The 18,259-nt window shown below is 38.3% G+C and overlaps 4 protein-coding genes and 1 long non-coding RNA gene across 6 annotated transcripts; 1 reads left to right on the forward strand and 4 right to left on the reverse strand.

The window, feature by feature from the left end:
* Positions 1–435: 435 nt before the first annotated feature.
* On the reverse strand, positions 436–2,498 carry LOC113690644 (tabersonine 16-hydroxylase 2). The gene is made up of 2 exons (XM_027208638.2): positions 1,440–2,498; positions 436–1,202 (listed from the first exon to the last, which is right to left on the reverse strand). The coding sequence occupies exons 1-2, from the start codon at positions 2,328–2,330 to the stop codon at positions 579–581; spliced, it is 1,515 nt and encodes a 504-aa protein (XP_027064439.1). The 5' UTR covers positions 2,331–2,498; the 3' UTR covers positions 436–578.
* Positions 1,197–2,933, forward strand: LOC140011490 (uncharacterized). Its single transcript, XR_011818669.1, has 2 exons — positions 1,197–1,324; positions 1,423–2,933. It is a non-coding gene; the product is annotated as an uncharacterized lncRNA (long non-coding RNA).
* A 1,632-nt stretch (positions 2,934–4,565) lies between these two features.
* On the reverse strand, positions 4,566–7,234 carry LOC113689645 (cytochrome P450 71D10-like). Its single transcript, XM_072060232.1, has 3 exons — positions 6,242–7,234; positions 5,402–5,822; positions 4,566–4,871 (listed from the first exon to the last, which is right to left on the reverse strand). Exons 1-3 carry the CDS (start codon positions 7,124–7,126, stop codon positions 4,660–4,662), a joined length of 1,518 nt encoding a protein of 505 aa, XP_071916333.1. The 5' UTR covers positions 7,127–7,234; the 3' UTR covers positions 4,566–4,659.
* An 847-nt stretch (positions 7,235–8,081) lies between these two features.
* LOC113689035 (serine acetyltransferase 1, chloroplastic-like) lies at positions 8,082–9,761 on the reverse strand. Its single transcript, XM_027206873.2, has one exon. The coding sequence runs from the start codon at positions 9,610–9,612 to the stop codon at positions 8,404–8,406; it is 1,209 nt and encodes a 402-aa protein (XP_027062674.2). The 5' UTR covers positions 9,613–9,761; the 3' UTR covers positions 8,082–8,403.
* Positions 9,762–15,541: 5,780 nt separating this feature from the next.
* On the reverse strand, positions 15,542–18,251 carry LOC113688877 (small ribosomal subunit protein uS10c). Of its 2 annotated transcripts, XM_027206687.2 has the most exons (3): positions 17,891–18,248; positions 17,697–17,747; positions 15,542–16,032 (listed from the first exon to the last, which is right to left on the reverse strand). In XM_027206687.2, the coding sequence occupies exons 1-3, from the start codon at positions 18,098–18,100 to the stop codon at positions 15,721–15,723; spliced, it is 573 nt and encodes a 190-aa protein (XP_027062488.1). In that variant the 5' UTR covers positions 18,101–18,248; the 3' UTR covers positions 15,542–15,720. The 2 variants fall into 2 exon arrangements, with proteins under 2 accessions (XP_027062488.1, XP_027062490.1); XM_027206689.2 differs by lacking the exon at positions 17,697–17,747 and having other exon boundaries at positions 17,891–18,251.
* Positions 18,252–18,259: the final 8 nt, after the last annotated feature.

Genomic DNA, 18,259 nt, shown 5'->3' on the forward strand with positions numbered 1-18,259 from the left:
CAGACCTCTCCCATTAAAAGAAAAATGGGCTGAGATTCGTTGTTGCAGTAGGGGTATTTAGAAGCTCAGGCCCACCTTCGTTTTGCCCTCCAAACGAAGACCCTCCCATGATTTCCAGTTGGGCTCGTGCTTATTAGCTGGGATTCTGCAGGTCTCCTCCTTGCCCTTATAATTCCTCAAAACGTTGTCATTTTATGTGACTTCTTTAATATTCATATGGATGCGTAATTTGATGATAATTTAGTTTTCATCGATTTTTCGTGACCCTGTTGGGTAACCTCTTAGTATAAGTTAGAGTAGAACTAAGACTAGAAGTTAGACAAAAAAAAAAAAAATTCCTCGACAAAAGTTACATACTAGTAGCAAGGTACTAGCAAACAGTTTTTTTTTTTTTTTTTTTTTTCATATTCTAGTATAGTAAATTACTGTCTACTCTTTTGGTGGGAAGTAATTGTTCTACTTATATATTTAAAATTTACTCGTACAACAAAGTAATAATAGCATACATCAGATCAAATAAAATAATAGTACATGCCAAACTGCAAAGCTCCGTAACAGCCCCAAAACCACATTTAGAATTATTCCAGAAAGGAACAGCTACTGGGAATTGGAATCAAATACAGGTCATTTTTCCTCCTCACTGTCAAAGCAAAGCCCTCACTCATGTCCAGTTGCTCTGGCTTCTGTTCATTTGGGAGTTTCCAGTCAAAATGATACAGTAGCTGTGCAAGTTGTAGTTCAATACTAGCTAAAGCAAATGATATGCCTGGACATATCCTTCTTCCAGCTCCAAAAGGCATGTATTTGAAATCATTCCCATGATAATCACTTGGACAATCAAGGAATCTCTCCGGCTTGAATTTCTCAGCTTCAGTCCAGTATTTGGAATCCCTGCCAAGAGCCCAGGCGTTGATAATAACTCTTGTATTTACAGGTATGACATAACCATTAACTTCACATTGTTCACTGTTTTCCCTTGGAAGCAACAGTGGTGCTGAGGGATGTAGCCTCAGGGTTTCTTTTACCACTGCTTGCAAGTATTCTAGTTCATGAAGCCTTGATTCATCAACATTTCTTCTTCTGTCATAAACTTCTCTTACCTCGTCTTGTGCCCTTTTCATGATGTCTGGATTTTTCAACATTTCGGACATGACCCATTCCACGGTTGTGGATGATGTCTCGCTTCCTGCACTGAAAATGTCCTGAAGATTGGTGGACAAGGCAGAGGATAGTTTTTAGATTAATCTCACTGCATTTTCGAGCTGGATAAGAAGAGCAAAGCTCAGTTGAATTCCATTAGTGTAATATGCAACACCAGAAAGTGGTAAAGTAGAATCATCTATCCTTGCTTTCAAGATGAAAAGCTCTCTTTGAACTACAGTAAAGCAATTTAAAGAATGAAAATAATTGCCAATTTGATAGGTAAATGTTTCACTCACCATGACGACTGATTTGATGCTGCTATTGGTTAGTGAGGTTCCAGATTCACCAGATTTTTGGATGTTAAGAAGAACATCCACTAGATCCTCTTCTGCTTTTTCATCTGTACCTCTTGTCTTTAAGCTTTTCTCTTTATGGTCGTTGACAATGTTTTCAAGTATTGCATCGATGTTCTTGTGTAACCTCCTGAGCTTGGGATTCAATTGACTAATGACTTGAATGATTTCGACCGAAGGATACATGTCAGCTATGGTGAAGCCTGCAGCGATTATTATAGCTTCCTTTACGAGAGAGATGAAGTCTTCTTGGTATTTGCTCTTCTTGCCAAAGGCAGCCCGTGCGGTAATCCCATATGTTAAAGATAAAATCTTGCTGCTAAGATTGATTGTTGAACCCCTGTTGGAGGAAATTGATTCAATTAGATTCATTACCTCCTCTTCTCTAATGGATCGGAAAGTCTGAACGCGCTGGGGACTTAAAAGTTCCGTCTTGCAGATTCTACGCAGCTGTCTCCAGTAATTACCAAATGGAGAAAAGGCAATGTCAGTACAATCATAATTGAGTATCCTGCCCGATAGAAGCCGAGGCCTATTGGCAAAAATGATATCATGTGTTTTCATGAACTCTTCGGCAACTTCTGGTGAAGACACGATGAGAGTGGAAGCCTGACCAAGCTTAAGGTGCATCAGCGGTCCATATTGGTTGGCCAAGTCTCTCAGGATATGATGCATTTGTGAGCCACCAAGATGGTGCAAGTTTCCTATAATCGGCAGTGGCTTCGGCCCTGGAGGCAATTTCAGAGCAGACTCCTTGCCTTTGTACGGATTGAGAAGCTTTACTAGCATGAACGAAAAGAGGAGGAATATGCAGACGGTGGTGAGGAACTCCATGAGGACCGGGGAGAAAGTTGATCTGTTGTATTTTGCAGGAAATCAAATGGCCCAAGAGAGTGAGCAGATCATGGTTGCCAATATTGACTTTGTAGAGTCGCTTTCGAAGGGCAAAATTCCCGCTTGGATCCTCGGTGACATATCTTGAGTGCCAATTCAATGTCACCTCTAATATTGTGTCAAGTGTCCTGTTATTATTTACATTTTAATTTTTTAATAATTCAAATTGATTTGATTTAATACAAATTTTTTCTATCCTCTAAAACTTTGAACCAAAATTAACCGGCGGTCTAATTAAAATACCATCACTTTTGAGTTAACTACTCACGATCTGGGGAAAAAGAAAAAGAAAACCTAAGCAATTGAGCCACCAAAGTCTTTCATCGGTGATTGCTTTGAACAAAGCCAAAAAGAGACAAAGTCCCTGGAAGCTTGTGGCACCGTTGCCCAATAAGCTAAAAGTTGAGAAAAGACCTTGCATCACCACTCTAAAGTTTTGCCTGCGTTTTAATGCCAAGAGGTGACTTTTCTTCCCCTTTCTTGGATAACGAGATTCTCCTCCATATTGCTGTCAAGGACGATTGCTGGAGCGAACATCAGCAAGGGAATTAAAAAGATATTTTATTACTATCTTCAATTCTTCCCCTTTCTGGGCAGAGGCTGCGGGGACCAGCGGACGGAGGTGACGAAAGGGGAGAGGGAAGGAGTAGCAGAGGTAGCAGCAGTAGATGGAGGAGGGAGAGGAATTGTGGCAACTAACTGCATAGAATGGGTATCGACAATGGATACAGAGCTGCCGGCGGCGTAAGCAAGGAGACCGGCGAGAGATAGGTCGGCGGCACCGCCATTGTTGCGAGAAGGTGGACCGGGAAGCATGCTATCCCAAGATTCATTTAAAGGTCGCGGAATTGATGCCATGATCCTCGTTGAATCAGATGATGTGATACTAAATTTTGAATGGAATGAATTGGAAGGATGGGGAGTAGTGTTGAGAGATCTTGAGGTTCATCGTCCTGATGGGTAGAGAAAACTTGGTAAATGAATTAGACCGGTGGTTAATTTTGGTTAAAAGGTTCAGAGAATAGAGAAAATTTGTATTAAATCAAATCAATTTGAATTATTTAAAAGTTAAAATACAAATAATAACAGGATATTTGGCGTAATATTAGAGGTAGCATTGGATTGTCATTCAAAATATGTCACCGAGGATCCCAAGTGCAAAATTCCACGCCAGATGATTAAGGTTGATTCCAATGAAGGCAAAACAGTCGTTTTACCGTTTTACTAAATTCTCACAGGGCGGCAGAACCTCAATGGATATCCAATCCATTTACCAGCTTATACTTTTTCAAGAGGGCTTGGGGACACTTGTCCATCTATTTGATGTGCATTTGTGGGATTGGCTGTATTGAATGTGGGGATAGACTAGAGTTGTAATCGAGTCAAGTCGAGCTCGAGTATCGCCATACTTGAGCTCGACTCGACATACAGTTAGGGTGCTCGAGCTTGAGCTCGAGCGAGTAGTATTATTGGAACTCGAGCTCGAGTTCGAAGCTTGCTCGCAGTACTCGAGCTCGACTTGCATGGGTTCGAGTCCATTCGAGCCTATTTTCTTAATATTTTTTAAGCAAAATGATATTATTGTCCTTTTAAAATTTTTATATGACTTGAAACATTTCGTAAATTCGACAATTCTTTTGGATATAAGGGTAATTTTATAATAATAAAATAATAATATATTAAATAATTAAAATTAAAAATATTAAATAATTAAAATTAAAATGCTCGATAAGGCTCGTCGAGCCTTCGAGCATCGCTTCTGGATGCTCGATCTCGACTCGACAGCCTTATCGAGCTACTCGAACTCGGTTTGACCGAGTTCGAGTCAAGCTTTTGACCGAACTCGCGAGCAACTCGGTTCGATTACAGCCCTAGTGCTCGGTTCGATTACAGCCCTAGGACAGACGATCTTATCTACTTGTGATTGATCTTGTGGCTTGTGCAGAGCCATGTAATTTCTATCCTGAAGCAGATGATGAAAAACTGTAATTCATGGGCGAGAAAAACCTCTACCCAATTCAAAATGGCAAAACCTGGACAGCAGGAAATTTTTTTTTCCATCCCAGTATACAAAGTTTGCTGAACTTTGTCAAGTAGGATAATAAAATGCATATAACTTCAATCGACTTGTAAATTGTAATAGGTCTGTAAGTCCGAATTTTGAAAGACGGATAACGGATTTGAATCATAAAATTGTATCAATGGCAGTGTCTCATGAGATTGATCTGTTGAAATTAAACAATCTTGGCCTGGTAAATGGACCAAGTTCTTATGCCAATAAAGAACCAGTTTTGTAGGGAACTGCAACCAATTGCAGATCATTTTTTCGCCTGACAGTCAAACCAAAGGCCTCGGCCATGTCTAGCTGCTCGTTCTTCAGTTTTCCTGGAAGTTTCCAGTCAAAATGATAGAGCAATTGTGCAAGTAGCAGCTCCATTGATGCTAGACCAAGTGCTATGCCTGGACATATCCTTCTTCCAGCTAGGGGTGCAAACGAGGCGAACTCGAGTCGAGCTTTGGCTAAACGAGTCGAGCTCGAGTCGAGTTTTGGCTAAACGAGCCGAGCTTGAGTTAATTTTGTGAAGTTCGATCTCGAGCTCGAGCTCGACGAGCTCAAAATATCAAGTTCGAGCTCGAGCTCGAGTCAAATTCGAGTCGAACTTGAGCTCGAGCTTAAAAAATAAAAAAAATAATTATTATTATTTTATTTTTTAAAAATAAAAAATAAATATTTATTTTTAAAAGTGAATAAAATATTAATTTTTTTAATAAATAATAAAATATTAGGAATATATATGTAATTTTACTATTAAATAAAAAATAAAAAATAAAAAATAAATATACAATTGAGCTCGCGAGCGCTTAATGTTTTTGAGCTCGAGCTCGAGCTCGAGATCGACTTAATTGGCTCGAGCTCGACTCGAACTCAATATTGACGAGCTCGAGTCGAGCTCGTATTCAAGCCGCTCGCGATCGGCTCGTGAGCGGCTCGATTCGCGAAACACCCCTACTTCCAGCGCCAAATGGGATATATTTGAGATCTTTCCCCTGGTAATCGATTGTAGAATCGAGAAACCTCTCAGGCTTGAATTTCTCAGCATCAGTCCAGTGCCTGGGATCCCTGCTAATTGCCCAAGCATTGATGATAACTCTGGTTTTTGTAGGTATTTCAAATCCATTAATGTTGCATTGCTCGCTACTTTCCCTTGGGAGTAACAGCGGAACAGGGGGATGTAGTCTAAAAGTTTCTTTGATCACTGCTTGCAGGTACTTTAATTCATGAAGTCCTGACTCCCGGACATTTCCGCTTCCATCAAAAGCTTTTCTCACTTCTTCTTGTGCCTTTTTCATCACCCCTGGATTTTTTAACATTTCCGACATAGCCCACTCCACTGCTGTAGATGACGTCTCACTCCCAGCACTGAAAATGTCCTGAAACAAGGCAATCAACTCTTAGTGCAATTCATAAAGGACGTAAGATCAGGGTTTTGGCAACAGCAATTATGCTTTGAAAGCTAAAATGCAAGATTCAGATGAACCAAAATTGGCATTTATTTGCAATGCCAGCTTTTGAGCTTGGTCTTTAATCCTTCTTCCAAAACTCAAATGCCTTGCAATTCTATTATTTTTATAACACTTCTAGGTGATATTAGTTATATTTCCCCTACTAAAAGGCTTATTTTTTTAACCACATGACGACTAACCTGAATCACACTTTTCTTTTCATCTGAATTATACATGAAAATGGCAAGCATGTTCTTCTCAGCAAGCTGGTAGCTAGCGCAGTAAACAAATTGCAAAAATTCATTACTTTCTTTCTGAATGAAAATTGATAAATATCACTCACTCACCAGTATGACTGCTTTTATATTGTCCTTGGTCAAGGGGATCCCAGAATCACCGGATTTTTGGGCGTTTATAAGGACATCAACCAGATCTTCCTTTGTTGCTCCATCCGTGGGAACTATTTGTCGACTTTTCTGCGCATGGTCATCAACTATGTTTTCAAGGATTTTGTCAAGAGCCCTGTGCATTTTATTCAACTTAGGACTCATTTCACTTATCACTTGAATGATTTTGACTGAAGGATACACATCCGCTGCATTAAAACCTGAATTCATCTTTAAAGCTACCTCCATGAGTGAGATGAATTCTTCTTGGTACTTGCTCTTCTTGCCGAAAGCAACTCTTGCAACAAGGCCATACGTAAACGAGAAGATTTTTCTGCTAATATTAACTGTTGATCCCTGATTTGAGGAAATATCTCTGATGAAATTGAGGACCTCCTCTTCTCTAATTGGCCGAAAACTCAGGACGCATTTCGTGCTTAAGAGCTCCATGACACAGATTTTGCGCAGCTGTCTCCAGTATTCCCCAAATGGAGCAAATGCAATGTTAGTGCAATCGTAATTGAAAATCCTCACGCTTATCAGTTGAGGCCTGTTGACAAATTGGAGATCATGTGTTTTCATGAACTCTTCAGCAACCTCTGGAGAAGTTACCACCAGCGTGGATACTTCACCTAGCTTTAGGTGCATCAGTGGCCCATACTTAATGGCCAAATCTCTTAGGGTTCGATGTGCTAGAGAGCCAAAGAGCTGATGCATGTTTCCAATAATTGGAAGTGGTTTTGGGCCTGGAGGCATCTTCAGATCTGATTTAATGGGCGATCTTTTCAGAAGCTTGATTAGCATGAAGAGAAAGATAAAGAAGGCAATGACCGTGATGAACTCCATGAGGGTTGAAACTTGAAACGACAAAGTGCTAACAATGGGTTGAATAAAAAACTGGAAGAAATGGTTTTTTGAATGCTTCGCATCCAATTAACTGGAAGAAAAGATTGAAAGATTGCAACTACTTATTTTTTCAAGTGACTGGAGGAAGTAATATCTTATAGGCATACACGGTTTATCTGGGAACGAAGACAAAATTGTCTTTAGTTTATGAGGCAGCTTACGCAGGAGATGATCCGCGTACCTAATTGTTTATTTTGATTTGTCTGATACGATTTGGTTTTAAGCCATTAATCTAAGCGACCCGCTATAAATTACTTGTCTATGGATTCAACTTTTCTGTGCTTAGCTGCTGCACTGAAAAACGGATCCAAGGCACTAAAATCTTTTGACCACTAGCCTAAATATCAATTCATGAGTGCAACTGGTGCTTATATGAGAGCTTTAGGTAATTAGCTAATGAAATATTCATCAACTTTAAGAGGTTAAGGTTAATTCCAGATAATCTTATTTCCTTGCAAGCAATTATTCAACCCGCAGATGAAAAACATGAAACATCAGTTTGCTGAGTCTACTACAAGAAGAGGAACAAGATAAAGATGATCTTTTCTTCTTACTGCGATCCCTGAGGCTTTCTGTCATGTCCAACTCTTCCTGCTCCTTTTCTCTGTGTAAAGTCCAATCGAAATGATACAGTAATTTTGCAAGCGGGAGCTCCATATTTATCAGAGCAAATTGTGTATCCCTAGGCAAATTCTTCTTCCAGTACCAGAAGGGATATACACAAAATTTGTTCCAAATGCTACTCAAATGCGCTCACATTTTGATGAAATCATTTTACTCGAGTTGCATTGTGCAAAATGTTTAGAATTTGAATCGCCGTTCTTGTGTAGCACGAGTTACAGTAAAGAACATGAAAAACATAAATAAAATACTAGTTGAGAAATGAAAGTAGAGATCAGCAAAATTGAAATACCATTTCATCCATGACAATCAGAGATATCTGATATACTGTCCGTGGCCAAACTTGCAATCTAATCAGGCCTTGGTACATGAATTGGAGAACTTAAGTTCTCTCTTAGAAAGATAAGACAAGAGAGGAGTTACGGTCCCCGGGACTAATCAAACAAAGACCTAGATGGGAACAATGTCAAAAACATTCTAGAGTAAGGGTTGGCGCTAGAGAACCATCTTGACTTTAACTATGAAGATGACAAGTTCAATACTCAAATCCTCCTGCTTGCCAACTACAAACACATGTATATAAATATACCCAGAATCTAGATTACATAATCAGACCACTCAGATATATGTGAAGTGTGGTCCATGGTTAAACTGGGCATCTTGTCAAGCCTAATGGGGTTCTCCTTTCCTCCAACCAACCTTGCTGGATTTCCAACAGCAGTAGTCCTAGCAGGCACCTCCTTGAGCACAACTGAACCAGCGCCAATTTTAGCCCCGTCACCAATTCTAACATTCCCCAAGACACAAGTACCAGCACCAATTAACACCCCATCACCAAGTTTTGGGTGCCTATCTCCAGATGCCTTGCCAGTGCCCCCAAGGGTCACATTGTGCAAGATTGAAACATTATTTCCAATCACCGCAGTCTCTCCAATAACAACGCCGGTAGCATGATCAAGCAATATTCCCCTTCCAATCTCTGCCCCAGGATGAATATCCACTGCAAAAACTTCAGATACTCTGTTTTGTATCAACAGTGCCAATATTTTCCTCCCATTAGACCACAAACTATGAGCCACCCTATGAGCCTGGCAGGCTAAAAATCCTTTGAAATTCAAGAAACAGTGCACATAACTGATACAAGCAGGGTCTCTTTCCTTAACTGCTCTCAAATCATCCTTGACAGCTCTAATAATTTCCTTATCCTCAGCTATAACACCTAAGAAAAGATCAAACAACGTACCACTAGGAAGAGTCCCAGAATTGCTCAATTTAACAGAAAGATGATTAGCTAAAGCACTTTCCAAGGAATCATGTGCCAATATAGAATTAACATAGAAATTTGACAAGATAGGTTCCTGCAAAATATCTGATCTTGCCTCATTTTTCATCCTCACCCATAAATCATCCTGATTTTCAACAGGGTCAAAGCTGCCCAAATCTTCGGGGATGCGTATGCTTTTTGAATGATTCTCAGAATTCGGCACACAAGAAACAAGGTCAGAAAAATTGGGTCTGCAGTATTTTATGTAATTGCAGACACGATCATCAATTTGGGACCCGTTTGGATCGCAAGAAAGTGAGCTGGTCCTAGAATTCTCTGCTCTTGAAGTGTGAATACAGGCTGCCATGGCTAAAGCTTGAATCTTAGGAGTTTTGGGAGGGTTAAAAAAGATGGCTTTGAGAATGTTTGTTGGTGATCTGAGAAAATCTGTGGACATAGGCACAAGGAGACGAGGGGATGACAAGTGAGATTTATATAGAGGCGGAGGAATTGTGGATAGAGCAATAACCAGAAATTTCATACAAAAATAAAAAAAAATTAATTGCTACTAGTACTAATTATGTTCCTCGGAGCAGAAGAGAAGAGAGAGAATAAAAAGAATTTCTTGTGCGAATCTTCCGTTTATATAATGATGGATGCTCCTACGGCATACGCCGGTACTGTATTTATTTATTGTTCATAGAAGATGGTCCAATCCAAATACAGCCATAAACGTATCCAACAAATTTCTTTTCTATTCTCATTTTATATTTTTATGGCGCCGGTCAATAGGAAAGTCGGCATAATTTTTTTTTTTTTTTTTTTTTTGCATTTGCATATTTTGTTCTTGTCTTTTTTTTTTTTTTTTTTTTTGAACTTTTTCATTTACTATTAAGTGAGAAATAATATGTGCATATTTTGTTCTTGTCTATTTTTATGGAACCAATCAATTGAAGGTCCACATAATTTATCTCACCTTAGAAAGTTGCAATTGCATATCTATTGTCCGAGGATAGTGGCATTAATTAGTTTCTTTTTTAAGGTAGATTTTTTTATTTAGAAAATCCAAATGGCAATCTTCTTCGAGTTGACAAATGGAGAAACAGTTAACGTTTGAAATCTAAGGTATCAAACGCACTTGGTGACATATACTATCACTTGCGGTTTTTCACACTTGTCTTTATTTAGCCAAATGGTTGCGTTGGATTGCAATTTTTTGAAATTTTTATAGAAAGTGTAATGTAACAATTTGATACATATGAAGTAAAAAAATGATTGAAAAATATATTTACGAAAAACGCAGAAATTCTTTTGATAAAAAATCCCTTTCCAAACAATGCGGCATTAGAATTTTTTTTTTTGATAAAAAACCTCTTTCCAAACAAGGCGTCATTCAATCTCACATGGACTGCAATCAACCAGGTAATTTGTATAAGCTCCTTAAAGCCAAATACTTCAAAGGCACCTTAATCTGGAAGATGAAAGAGAAACATACTGATTCATGGTGTTGGAAAAGCATTTTGAGTGCAAGGTCATTGCTGGAAGAGAGGGTGAGGAAGAGGGTGGGAGATGGGAAGACTATAGACATCTGGAAGGATAGATGGATCCCTGGGGTGGCAGGAGGGAAGGTGAGCACACAACAGGATTCAGGTCTAGGATTGGGTAGAGTTAGTGAGCTGATTAAAAATGGGAATTGGAATGAGGAGTTGCTGGGAAGGGTGTTTGTTAAGAAAGATAGGGAGAGGATTCTGCAGATTCCCTTGAGCCTGCAAGATACCAAGGATAGACTCTTCTGGGCATATTTTGCTTTTGGGGAGTACACTGTCAAGTCTGGTTACAGGTCTGCTCAGGAGAGGAAGATAGGTAGGAGGGTGAGAAATAGTCATGAGGAATCTGGATGTAGGAACGAGGTAAATGCAAGGGGATGGGAAGCTTATGGCAACTTAATATGAAGCATAAACTGAAACATTTTATCTGGAAATGCATGAAGGGTATTCTGCCAGTCAATAAAAACATCAAGACTGGGAGCATGCAAAGCGGGCCACTGTATAAATGCTGTGAGGTTGTTCAGAGTCGACTGAACATATGTTGTTTCTATGTAATCATGTAGAGGCTATTTGAAAAATGGCTCCAATTCAGTGGGATGGTTTGGAAAGTTTGAGAGGGAAGTTTTGGTTGTGATAGTCTGAGTTGGTGGAGGCAACAGTTAAGGAGAAGGGGGAGGAGCACATTACTTTCACAGTCAACCTGCTATGACAAATATGGAAGGATAGGAATGAGATAAACTTCAATAGAAAGGGTAGGGCTCCAGGGGTAGTGGTACATAAGGCATTAACAGAATGGTTGGAGTACTAGGAGATCCAGGGTGAGGGAATGGAGGAAGAGAGGGAGTTAAGGCAAAGGGTAGGGTAGCAAGAAAGATGGGTTGCTCCTGATAAAGGGTGGATCAAGTTGAATACTGATGTTGTCTTGAATCAGCAGATAAATAAAGCTGGCTGGGGTATTGTTGCTAAAGATTGGAAGGGGAAGCTGGTTGCTATATGGGCTTGTCCTTCCTTTACATATTCAGCACCAATACTCGAGGAGGCATTGGCAATCAGAACTGCAATGGTTAAACTACTTTGGAAGGCTGGGAAAGGATCATTGTAGAATCAGATTGTAAGGCTGTAATAGATAGAATACAGAAGGATACGGATGATGTGGTTATATCCACAATCTTGCAGGATATTAAGCTGCTAAAACATAACTTTGAGGAATGTTGTTTCTCCTTTGTTTGAAGGGAGTTCAACTTTGTTAGCCATAAGTTAGCAAAATTTGCTCTAAATTTAGGATTTGTTATTGATTGGAAAGCTTGTTTTCTAGTTTGGTTGCTTGATAGTGCTCAAGCAAACATTGAGGAGCAGTTGCTCTAGAATGTGTAACTTGGTTTTGATGAACGAAATGTTGCCGTTTTGACCCAAAAAAAAAAAAACCAAGTAATTTGTACAGTAAATTGTAATTTGCTATTGGGAGGGCAATAAGCAATTTGGTGGGCAATAGCCAAAAGTTTATCTAGTTGGTGTCCTAAGGCACTATAAATCCAAAAAAAATAGAAAGTAAATTTGTTATTAAAGTTTTAAAATAATTATATAACCCACAAAATTTTACATACATGGCATTACAGAAAGTAGTATAGTATTCTAAATAATCTCATATCCAAACACCGCTAATAAGGACTAAATATTTCAAATAATCTCATGGCCAAATACCATTAATGATTTCATGAAAGAAAAAATTGTGCAAATAATCCACTATCCAAACAAAATATATGGGACAAGTTTTTGAAAAAAAATGTGGTAGCATTTTTTTATATGATGTATGTGAGATAAAAAGATATTTGAAAAATGTATTAATGATATAAATAAATAAAATGTGCAAATAACTCACTATCAAGACAAATTGTTCTTTTGCAATATTAAAATGTATTATAAAAATTTGAAATATGTAACGTAGAAAGATAAATAAAAAAAATGTGTTCACAAAAAGTTTAAAAAATTTTGGAAAAAAAAAAAGGTAATCCAAACAGGACTCCAATTGGACGAACCAAACGCAATTGCTATAGACCAATGATGATGAAACGTGGAAATGTTAAAAGCTGGCAGCGGGAGCGTTTAAAGAAAATAATGATGTAACTGCTTTCGTAATCGAACCTAATAATTGGACTCAAATCAATGCAGCCACCTTCCCGGACGGATGCAAAAAACGGTATTCAGTGTGGCCGCCGCCGCCGCCGCCGCCGCACACATATCGTATTCTTCTTGAACACAAACCCCCCATAAGGTTTGTCACAACACAAGCGTGGCAGGCGAATTATGTAATCCCTTACGTCCGGGGAGGTTAATTATTTATGCGTCCACCTGAAGCGTCCGCATACAATTCCTATCGTTTGACAATTGAGGTTATTTGCATTCTTCAATTTCATATCATTTTATGTACATTTAGTAGCAGTATATCACATCACTGATCACCCCATAAACTAATGCATATTAGTTGTGGTTATTTCATCCAAAAGGGTCCATCTAAATGCCAATGATTGGCCAAAAATGAAAATGCGAAAAAATTTACAGTTTCTCCATTATGCATTGTGATTAAATACTACGCGCAAACCACATTTAAGACTTCCATTACTGATTTGCATTTTGATACTCCCCTGTTCCATTTTGATAGTTCTAGTTTTTTTTTTCACACAATTTAAGAAAAAATAATTAATTTTGTTAGAAAAATAAATTTAGATTGTTATTTTTCTAAAATATCCTTACATTAAATAGAGTATAATTTTATATTAATTATTCATGAAAACTTGAATTGATAGTTTATGAAAATTTGAACTGATGATCAAGAAAAAATCAATCCTCATTTTACATTAAGTTGGGTATGTTATATTCAATAATAATTTATATTAAATAAGGTAATTTATACTAATAATAACCTACATTGAATAAAAATATTTTAGAGAAATTAAAAGATAACTACACTCTTCAATTGAAAAGTGAACAACAGTTTGAGACAGATAAAAAAGGAAAACAGGATTATTAAAATGACACATTCTGATTGATTATTCGTCCAAATTGGGATGGTTTCGGCAATTGGCATTTATTTATTGGGTAATAATGGAGCCTCATTCATAGAAATAAGAGTCGCAAAAGCAATAGATTCCCTAGCAACAAAACGAGGCATGCGCACTTCCTAGGAATTGGCATTCATGACTCATGAGCAGTCCCCTTCGCTTACTTTATGGTAGTAAAATTCAGTGATGGGGATGTTGTATTATCAACTTTGAAGATGAAAGAAGTGGATAGAACTTTTGGGTCTCCTACCCTGCAATCTTCTTCGTCACTCCCTGAAGGGCCCTCCGGTCAATGTCGATTCTTTTGTGGTTTGAACTTTGAATTGGCTTTTCATCAGCCAGAGCAGCTACATTCATTTCATTCGACCTCCAGCATATCAGTAAGAGCCGCCTATACTAGGCAGTTTTGGCTTGTATATTAGAGTCTTGGTTGTCAAGATAGCTAGTGCCTTCCACTTGCAAGAAACACAGCAGTTGAGCATTTGAGACTCTAAATTTGATCTGTAATGAATTAGTAGGATCCTTTAGGTTTTTAAGCGAGGAGGGATGGATTGAATGATACGGAAGTTGAGAATATAAGCGATAGGTTTCGGATTTGAGAGCTCCCATCCCACTTACATTGAACCCAAAAAAAAAAAAAAAAGAGCATCCTTTGTTTCCTGTCTTCTTCCCCAGAACCCAAGATTCAGGGACATGATTTGTTGATAACCATCATATATGCTCGGACAAGGGGCACGAATGGTTACAAGTGCAACCGTCTCCAATAGTTTTGGTTATTTTTAACAGCGCATAACTTTGGTTACACACAGCATAACTTTGTTTACACAACATGTAACTTTAGTACAAAATTTTACGGGCCTCACACATGATGTGAAAATCGATGCATAACTTGTTATCTGATCGCACAAAGTTTTTTGGCCAAAATTATGACCATTAACTGCTCAGGGACGGTCACCGTCCCTGCCCCATTTCCCGCATGCTCAGCACTGACAAACACTTTTGACTCTGGCGTCATAAAGAATCACAATAAGATAGTATAATAATATCAGCATATGCTAACTAGGCAAACCCAATACGTGCTGTAAAGCAACATAACGCTTCATCACTTGAGAATTACACGCAGGGCTTTAAAGTTTAAATTTGATAAACTTTGGCTGGGGATTAGTCTGCAGAAGCATACACGTCAGCGGAGAACTTCAAAGATTCACAAAATTTTCCCCACTCTGTGTTGCCACTTGACGCTTTTCTGGCAGCCCAGCAGAGACTTGGTGTCCATTAGTTGACCATGTTGGCTGCCAAATCAACTTACTATACCAGTACCATTGACGTAGTCTTTCCTTGCACCCATCTTGGTGAAGGCCCAAGGTCCCAGTAATACATGCAGTTGGAGGAGAGAGCAGTCAACGACAGGATACAATGGAAAAAAAAAAAAAAAAAACTTGATATGGCATCAAGGGCTAGGCGAAATTAGCAAAGAATTCGCGAGTCCACGAACCATAACAAATTATCCGACTCTATCCTGGCTTACTACACAAGTAACAAAAGTCATTATATTATCATGGTACCAAGTTTTCTATTATTGCTTAGAAAAACAAGGGTAATGTGTTTCAGCAGTTACCACAAATCTTGGAAGATTATTAGGAGAAATTTACTCGGGAAATGAAAGCCAAATGGCTGGTTGACACTTGACAGCATGGGAAAGATGATCAAAAACCTGACAGCATGCGTGAAAAAGCTGAGCCCAACTAGATTGTCTCCAATTGTAGAAATTGAGCAAAGAGCCACAATGCTAACGAGTGTGCAAATTTTCAGTAGACGCTATCCCAAGCCAAAAGCGTATGATGTCATAAAAAAGATACATGAATTCACAGCAACAGCAAAACATATTATAAACATCGCAAAATGTAAGATGGCAGTAAGATCCTGTTATGATATCCATAAGAGTTAATGCCAATTACATCATCCTCTTCAATGCTATGCTAATGGCCATTCTACAACGCACAGATATTCAAAAGTAACCATTAAAATGAAAAGAGTGCTATATCATAGCTTGACCTCCACATCAACCCCAGCAGGAAGGTCGAGCTGCATCAGCGAGTCAATTGTTTGGGCAGTGGGGTAAAGTATGTCAATAAGACGTTGATGAGTTCTGATTTCAAAGTGAAACCTGGCGTCTTTGTGGACATGGGGAGATTTCAGAACACAATATACCCGCTTCTTGGTTGGTAACGGCACAGGACCCATTGTCTTTGCGTTTGTATTCTTTGCAGCATCCATTATCTGCTTGCATGAGTCTTCTATCAGGGGTACCCAATATGACCTCAATTTGATCCTAATCTTCTGCTTTGGTGCTACCTGAAAACGTGTTTTTTTGGTAAGTATAGACGTACAGTACATGTCTTTCTTAGATAATAAATTCCAGCAAGTACAACTATAAATGGCTCAAAACTTTCATCTGTAAAAAGGCTTTGCAATTTTCGACTGTTGTGCAATCGCCACAACATGACATTTAGGCCATCAGATAGCAATTAGATTAGCCTGTTTTTTGCTAGTTTCTTCTTCCTCTGTGTGATGCTGTAACTTGATTTCAGTCTGGATAGAAAGTTTCCCAAGTTCCAATAGTTATCCACAGGACCAAGAACTAGCTCTTGGAGCCATGTAAATCTTTATATATCCCTCCTATATAGAATGCGATTACACGAGCATTCCACTAATTAATCAGTTGGTGATGTTGTAGCAATCCAATCACAGAAGGCCCATGGACAAGATCAATTTCATGATAGTCATGTTTCTCAGTTATGAGAAAGCTTTGGACATGAGTGAGATGTCGAGATACCTTAAGTAGTGAATGTTGGTTTTCAGTAATATTATCTCCCTTGGAGAGGTATCTCAAAAGATGACCTCACATTTCCAGCTTTGTTTGTTATTGCAGCAAATCTGAATATGGAATCATCTCATGTAATAATGATGGGCAAAGCACGATTCTGTGACAGTCGATACCAGAACTCATGCATCGTGTAGGTAATATAATCATCTTATGTCAACTGAGGTAGGAAACTAAGGAAATGATTTATGAAATTACTTGGAGATAGAAAGACAAAACCAATCAAATGGTCCATCAAGACGAAACTTCAAGACAAACATTGTCAGCCAACCAGCACAGTATTAGTAAGGCAAAGCTCAAAATACGAAGCACAATTAAGGAAGGAAATTGAAGACCAAAAACTCAAATGACCCATATATCAGGCACCCTTTGACTGATTCTTGATGAAGCATTTCATATAAAACTTTGTTCTTGATGCAGAGTTGTCATGACTTTGAATATAAAATCAAATTAAATTGAGAAAATAATTCCCAAGCTAGTGACGGTCAATGGAGTCTACATCCGAGGAGTTTGCAAATAAAATTAAGAATCAAACCTATTAATGTTGGCTAGGAATAACAAGGTAAGTATATCTATGAAAAATCTTCAACAATTGCATATACGAGTTTGGCAAACTCTCATGTTGCCACTCAAGTATCTAGTAGCTAAATAAAGCCATAATGTGATTAGTCGGTTCGCTTTTTTGTTTTGGCTCCCAAGAGATTACTCAAATCTGACAAAACTTGTGAAGAAGTAGCATATACTGCGAACCTCCTCAATACATTATAACAGAATAGCTGAAATTCCAAAAATCGATCTTTAGAATATCATTTTTGTTCCTTAAATTTGCCAAAAAGGATCTTTTGTTCAGGAAATGTATTGGCTCTCAGAGTTGTATTGAATTGCTTAATTTCGGAAGCGCAAAACGCAGCTAGAGACATTATTGATGAAAATTCAAAATGCAAAAAAAAAAAAGAACACGTCATATTTACCACGTATCAGCACAATATCATGGTGATATAATTCAGATATCCAAGAAATCTATTAAACCAAAGACCATAACCACCCTTTAGAAAAAAAAAAAAAAAAAAAAAGGAAAGGCAATAAAGAAAAAGAGACCCGGAAAGTTTCTAGTCAGAATTCATAATGGGCTCACCCTGTCAGAGTCGCCACCAGCACTCAACGTTTCAACACCAGAATCCTCACCCTGAAAACCCCACAAAAGAACACTCCTCAACCGCAAAGTTCAAAATACAATCTTGATCAATATTTAACTAAAATAGACTACAAAAAGCCAAAAAAAAAAAAGGGGGATAAAAATAAAAAGAATTATCAAACGAAAAATGAAACCTGAAAGCCAGTGGAGTCAGCAGTGTCCAAGACTTCAGGGGCAGCAGAGAGTGTTGAAACTAAAAATCGAGAGGATTTTCCAAAAAGGGTCGGCAGTTTTGCCGCATTTGAAGGCAAAGAAAGAAGAGAAAGCTTGGGTTTTGCAGAGATTGTGGTGGAAGACGAATTGCATATTGGAAAAAGTGTGGTAGAAAGTGACGAAGATGACATAGCTATTACTTAATTTCTTGAATTCAGCTTCACTTCTTTTCTTAGTTTTCGAATTTTGGTTCAGGCGTTGTCTATGAAGTATGGGAAGCTGGGAGCAATTCGTCCTGCAGAGCGAGCTTTGCAAATTTTGAGGTTTATCCTTAGAATTTTCGAATTTTT

Source organism: Coffea arabica, chromosome 7e (genome assembly GCF_036785885.1).
Source record: "Coffea arabica cultivar ET-39 chromosome 7e, Coffea Arabica ET-39 HiFi, whole genome shotgun sequence".
NCBI classification, from domain to species: domain Eukaryota; kingdom Viridiplantae; phylum Streptophyta; class Magnoliopsida; order Gentianales; family Rubiaceae; genus Coffea; species Coffea arabica.

Coding starts and splice junctions, on each gene's coding strand:
- LOC113690644 (XM_027208638.2), bottom strand. CDS start 2,330: ATGGAGTTCCTCACCACCGTCTGCATATTCCTCCTCTTTTCGTTCATG. Junction 1,203..1,439: donor GCATCAAATCAGTCGTCATG/GTGAGTGAAACA, acceptor ACCAATCTTCAG/GACATTTTCAGTGCAGGAAG.
- LOC113689645 (XM_072060232.1), bottom strand. CDS start 7,126: ATGGAGTTCATCACGGTCATTGCCTTCTTTATCTTTCTCTTCATGCTA. Junction 5,823..6,241: donor ATATAAAAGCAGTCATACTG/GTGAGTGAGTGA, acceptor GCCTTGTTTCAG/GACATTTTCAGTGCTGGGAG. Junction 4,872..5,401: donor TATCCCATTTGGCGCTGGAA/GTAGGGGTGTTT, acceptor TTGCACCCCTAG/CTGGAAGAAGGATATGTCCA.
- LOC113689035 (XM_027206873.2), bottom strand. CDS start 9,612: ATGAAATTTCTGGTTATTGCTCTATCCACAATTCCTCCGCCTCTATAT.
- LOC113688877 (XM_027206687.2), bottom strand. CDS start 18,100: ATGTCATCTTCGTCACTTTCTACCACACTTTTTCCAATATGCAATTCG. Junction 17,748..17,890: donor CTGACTCCACTGGCTTTCAG/GTTTCATTTTTC, acceptor TGGGGTTTTCAG/GGTGAGGATTCTGGTGTTGA. Junction 16,033..17,696: donor CTGGTGGCGACTCTGACAGG/GTGAGCCCATTA, acceptor ACACGTTTTCAG/GTAGCACCAAAGCAGAAGAT.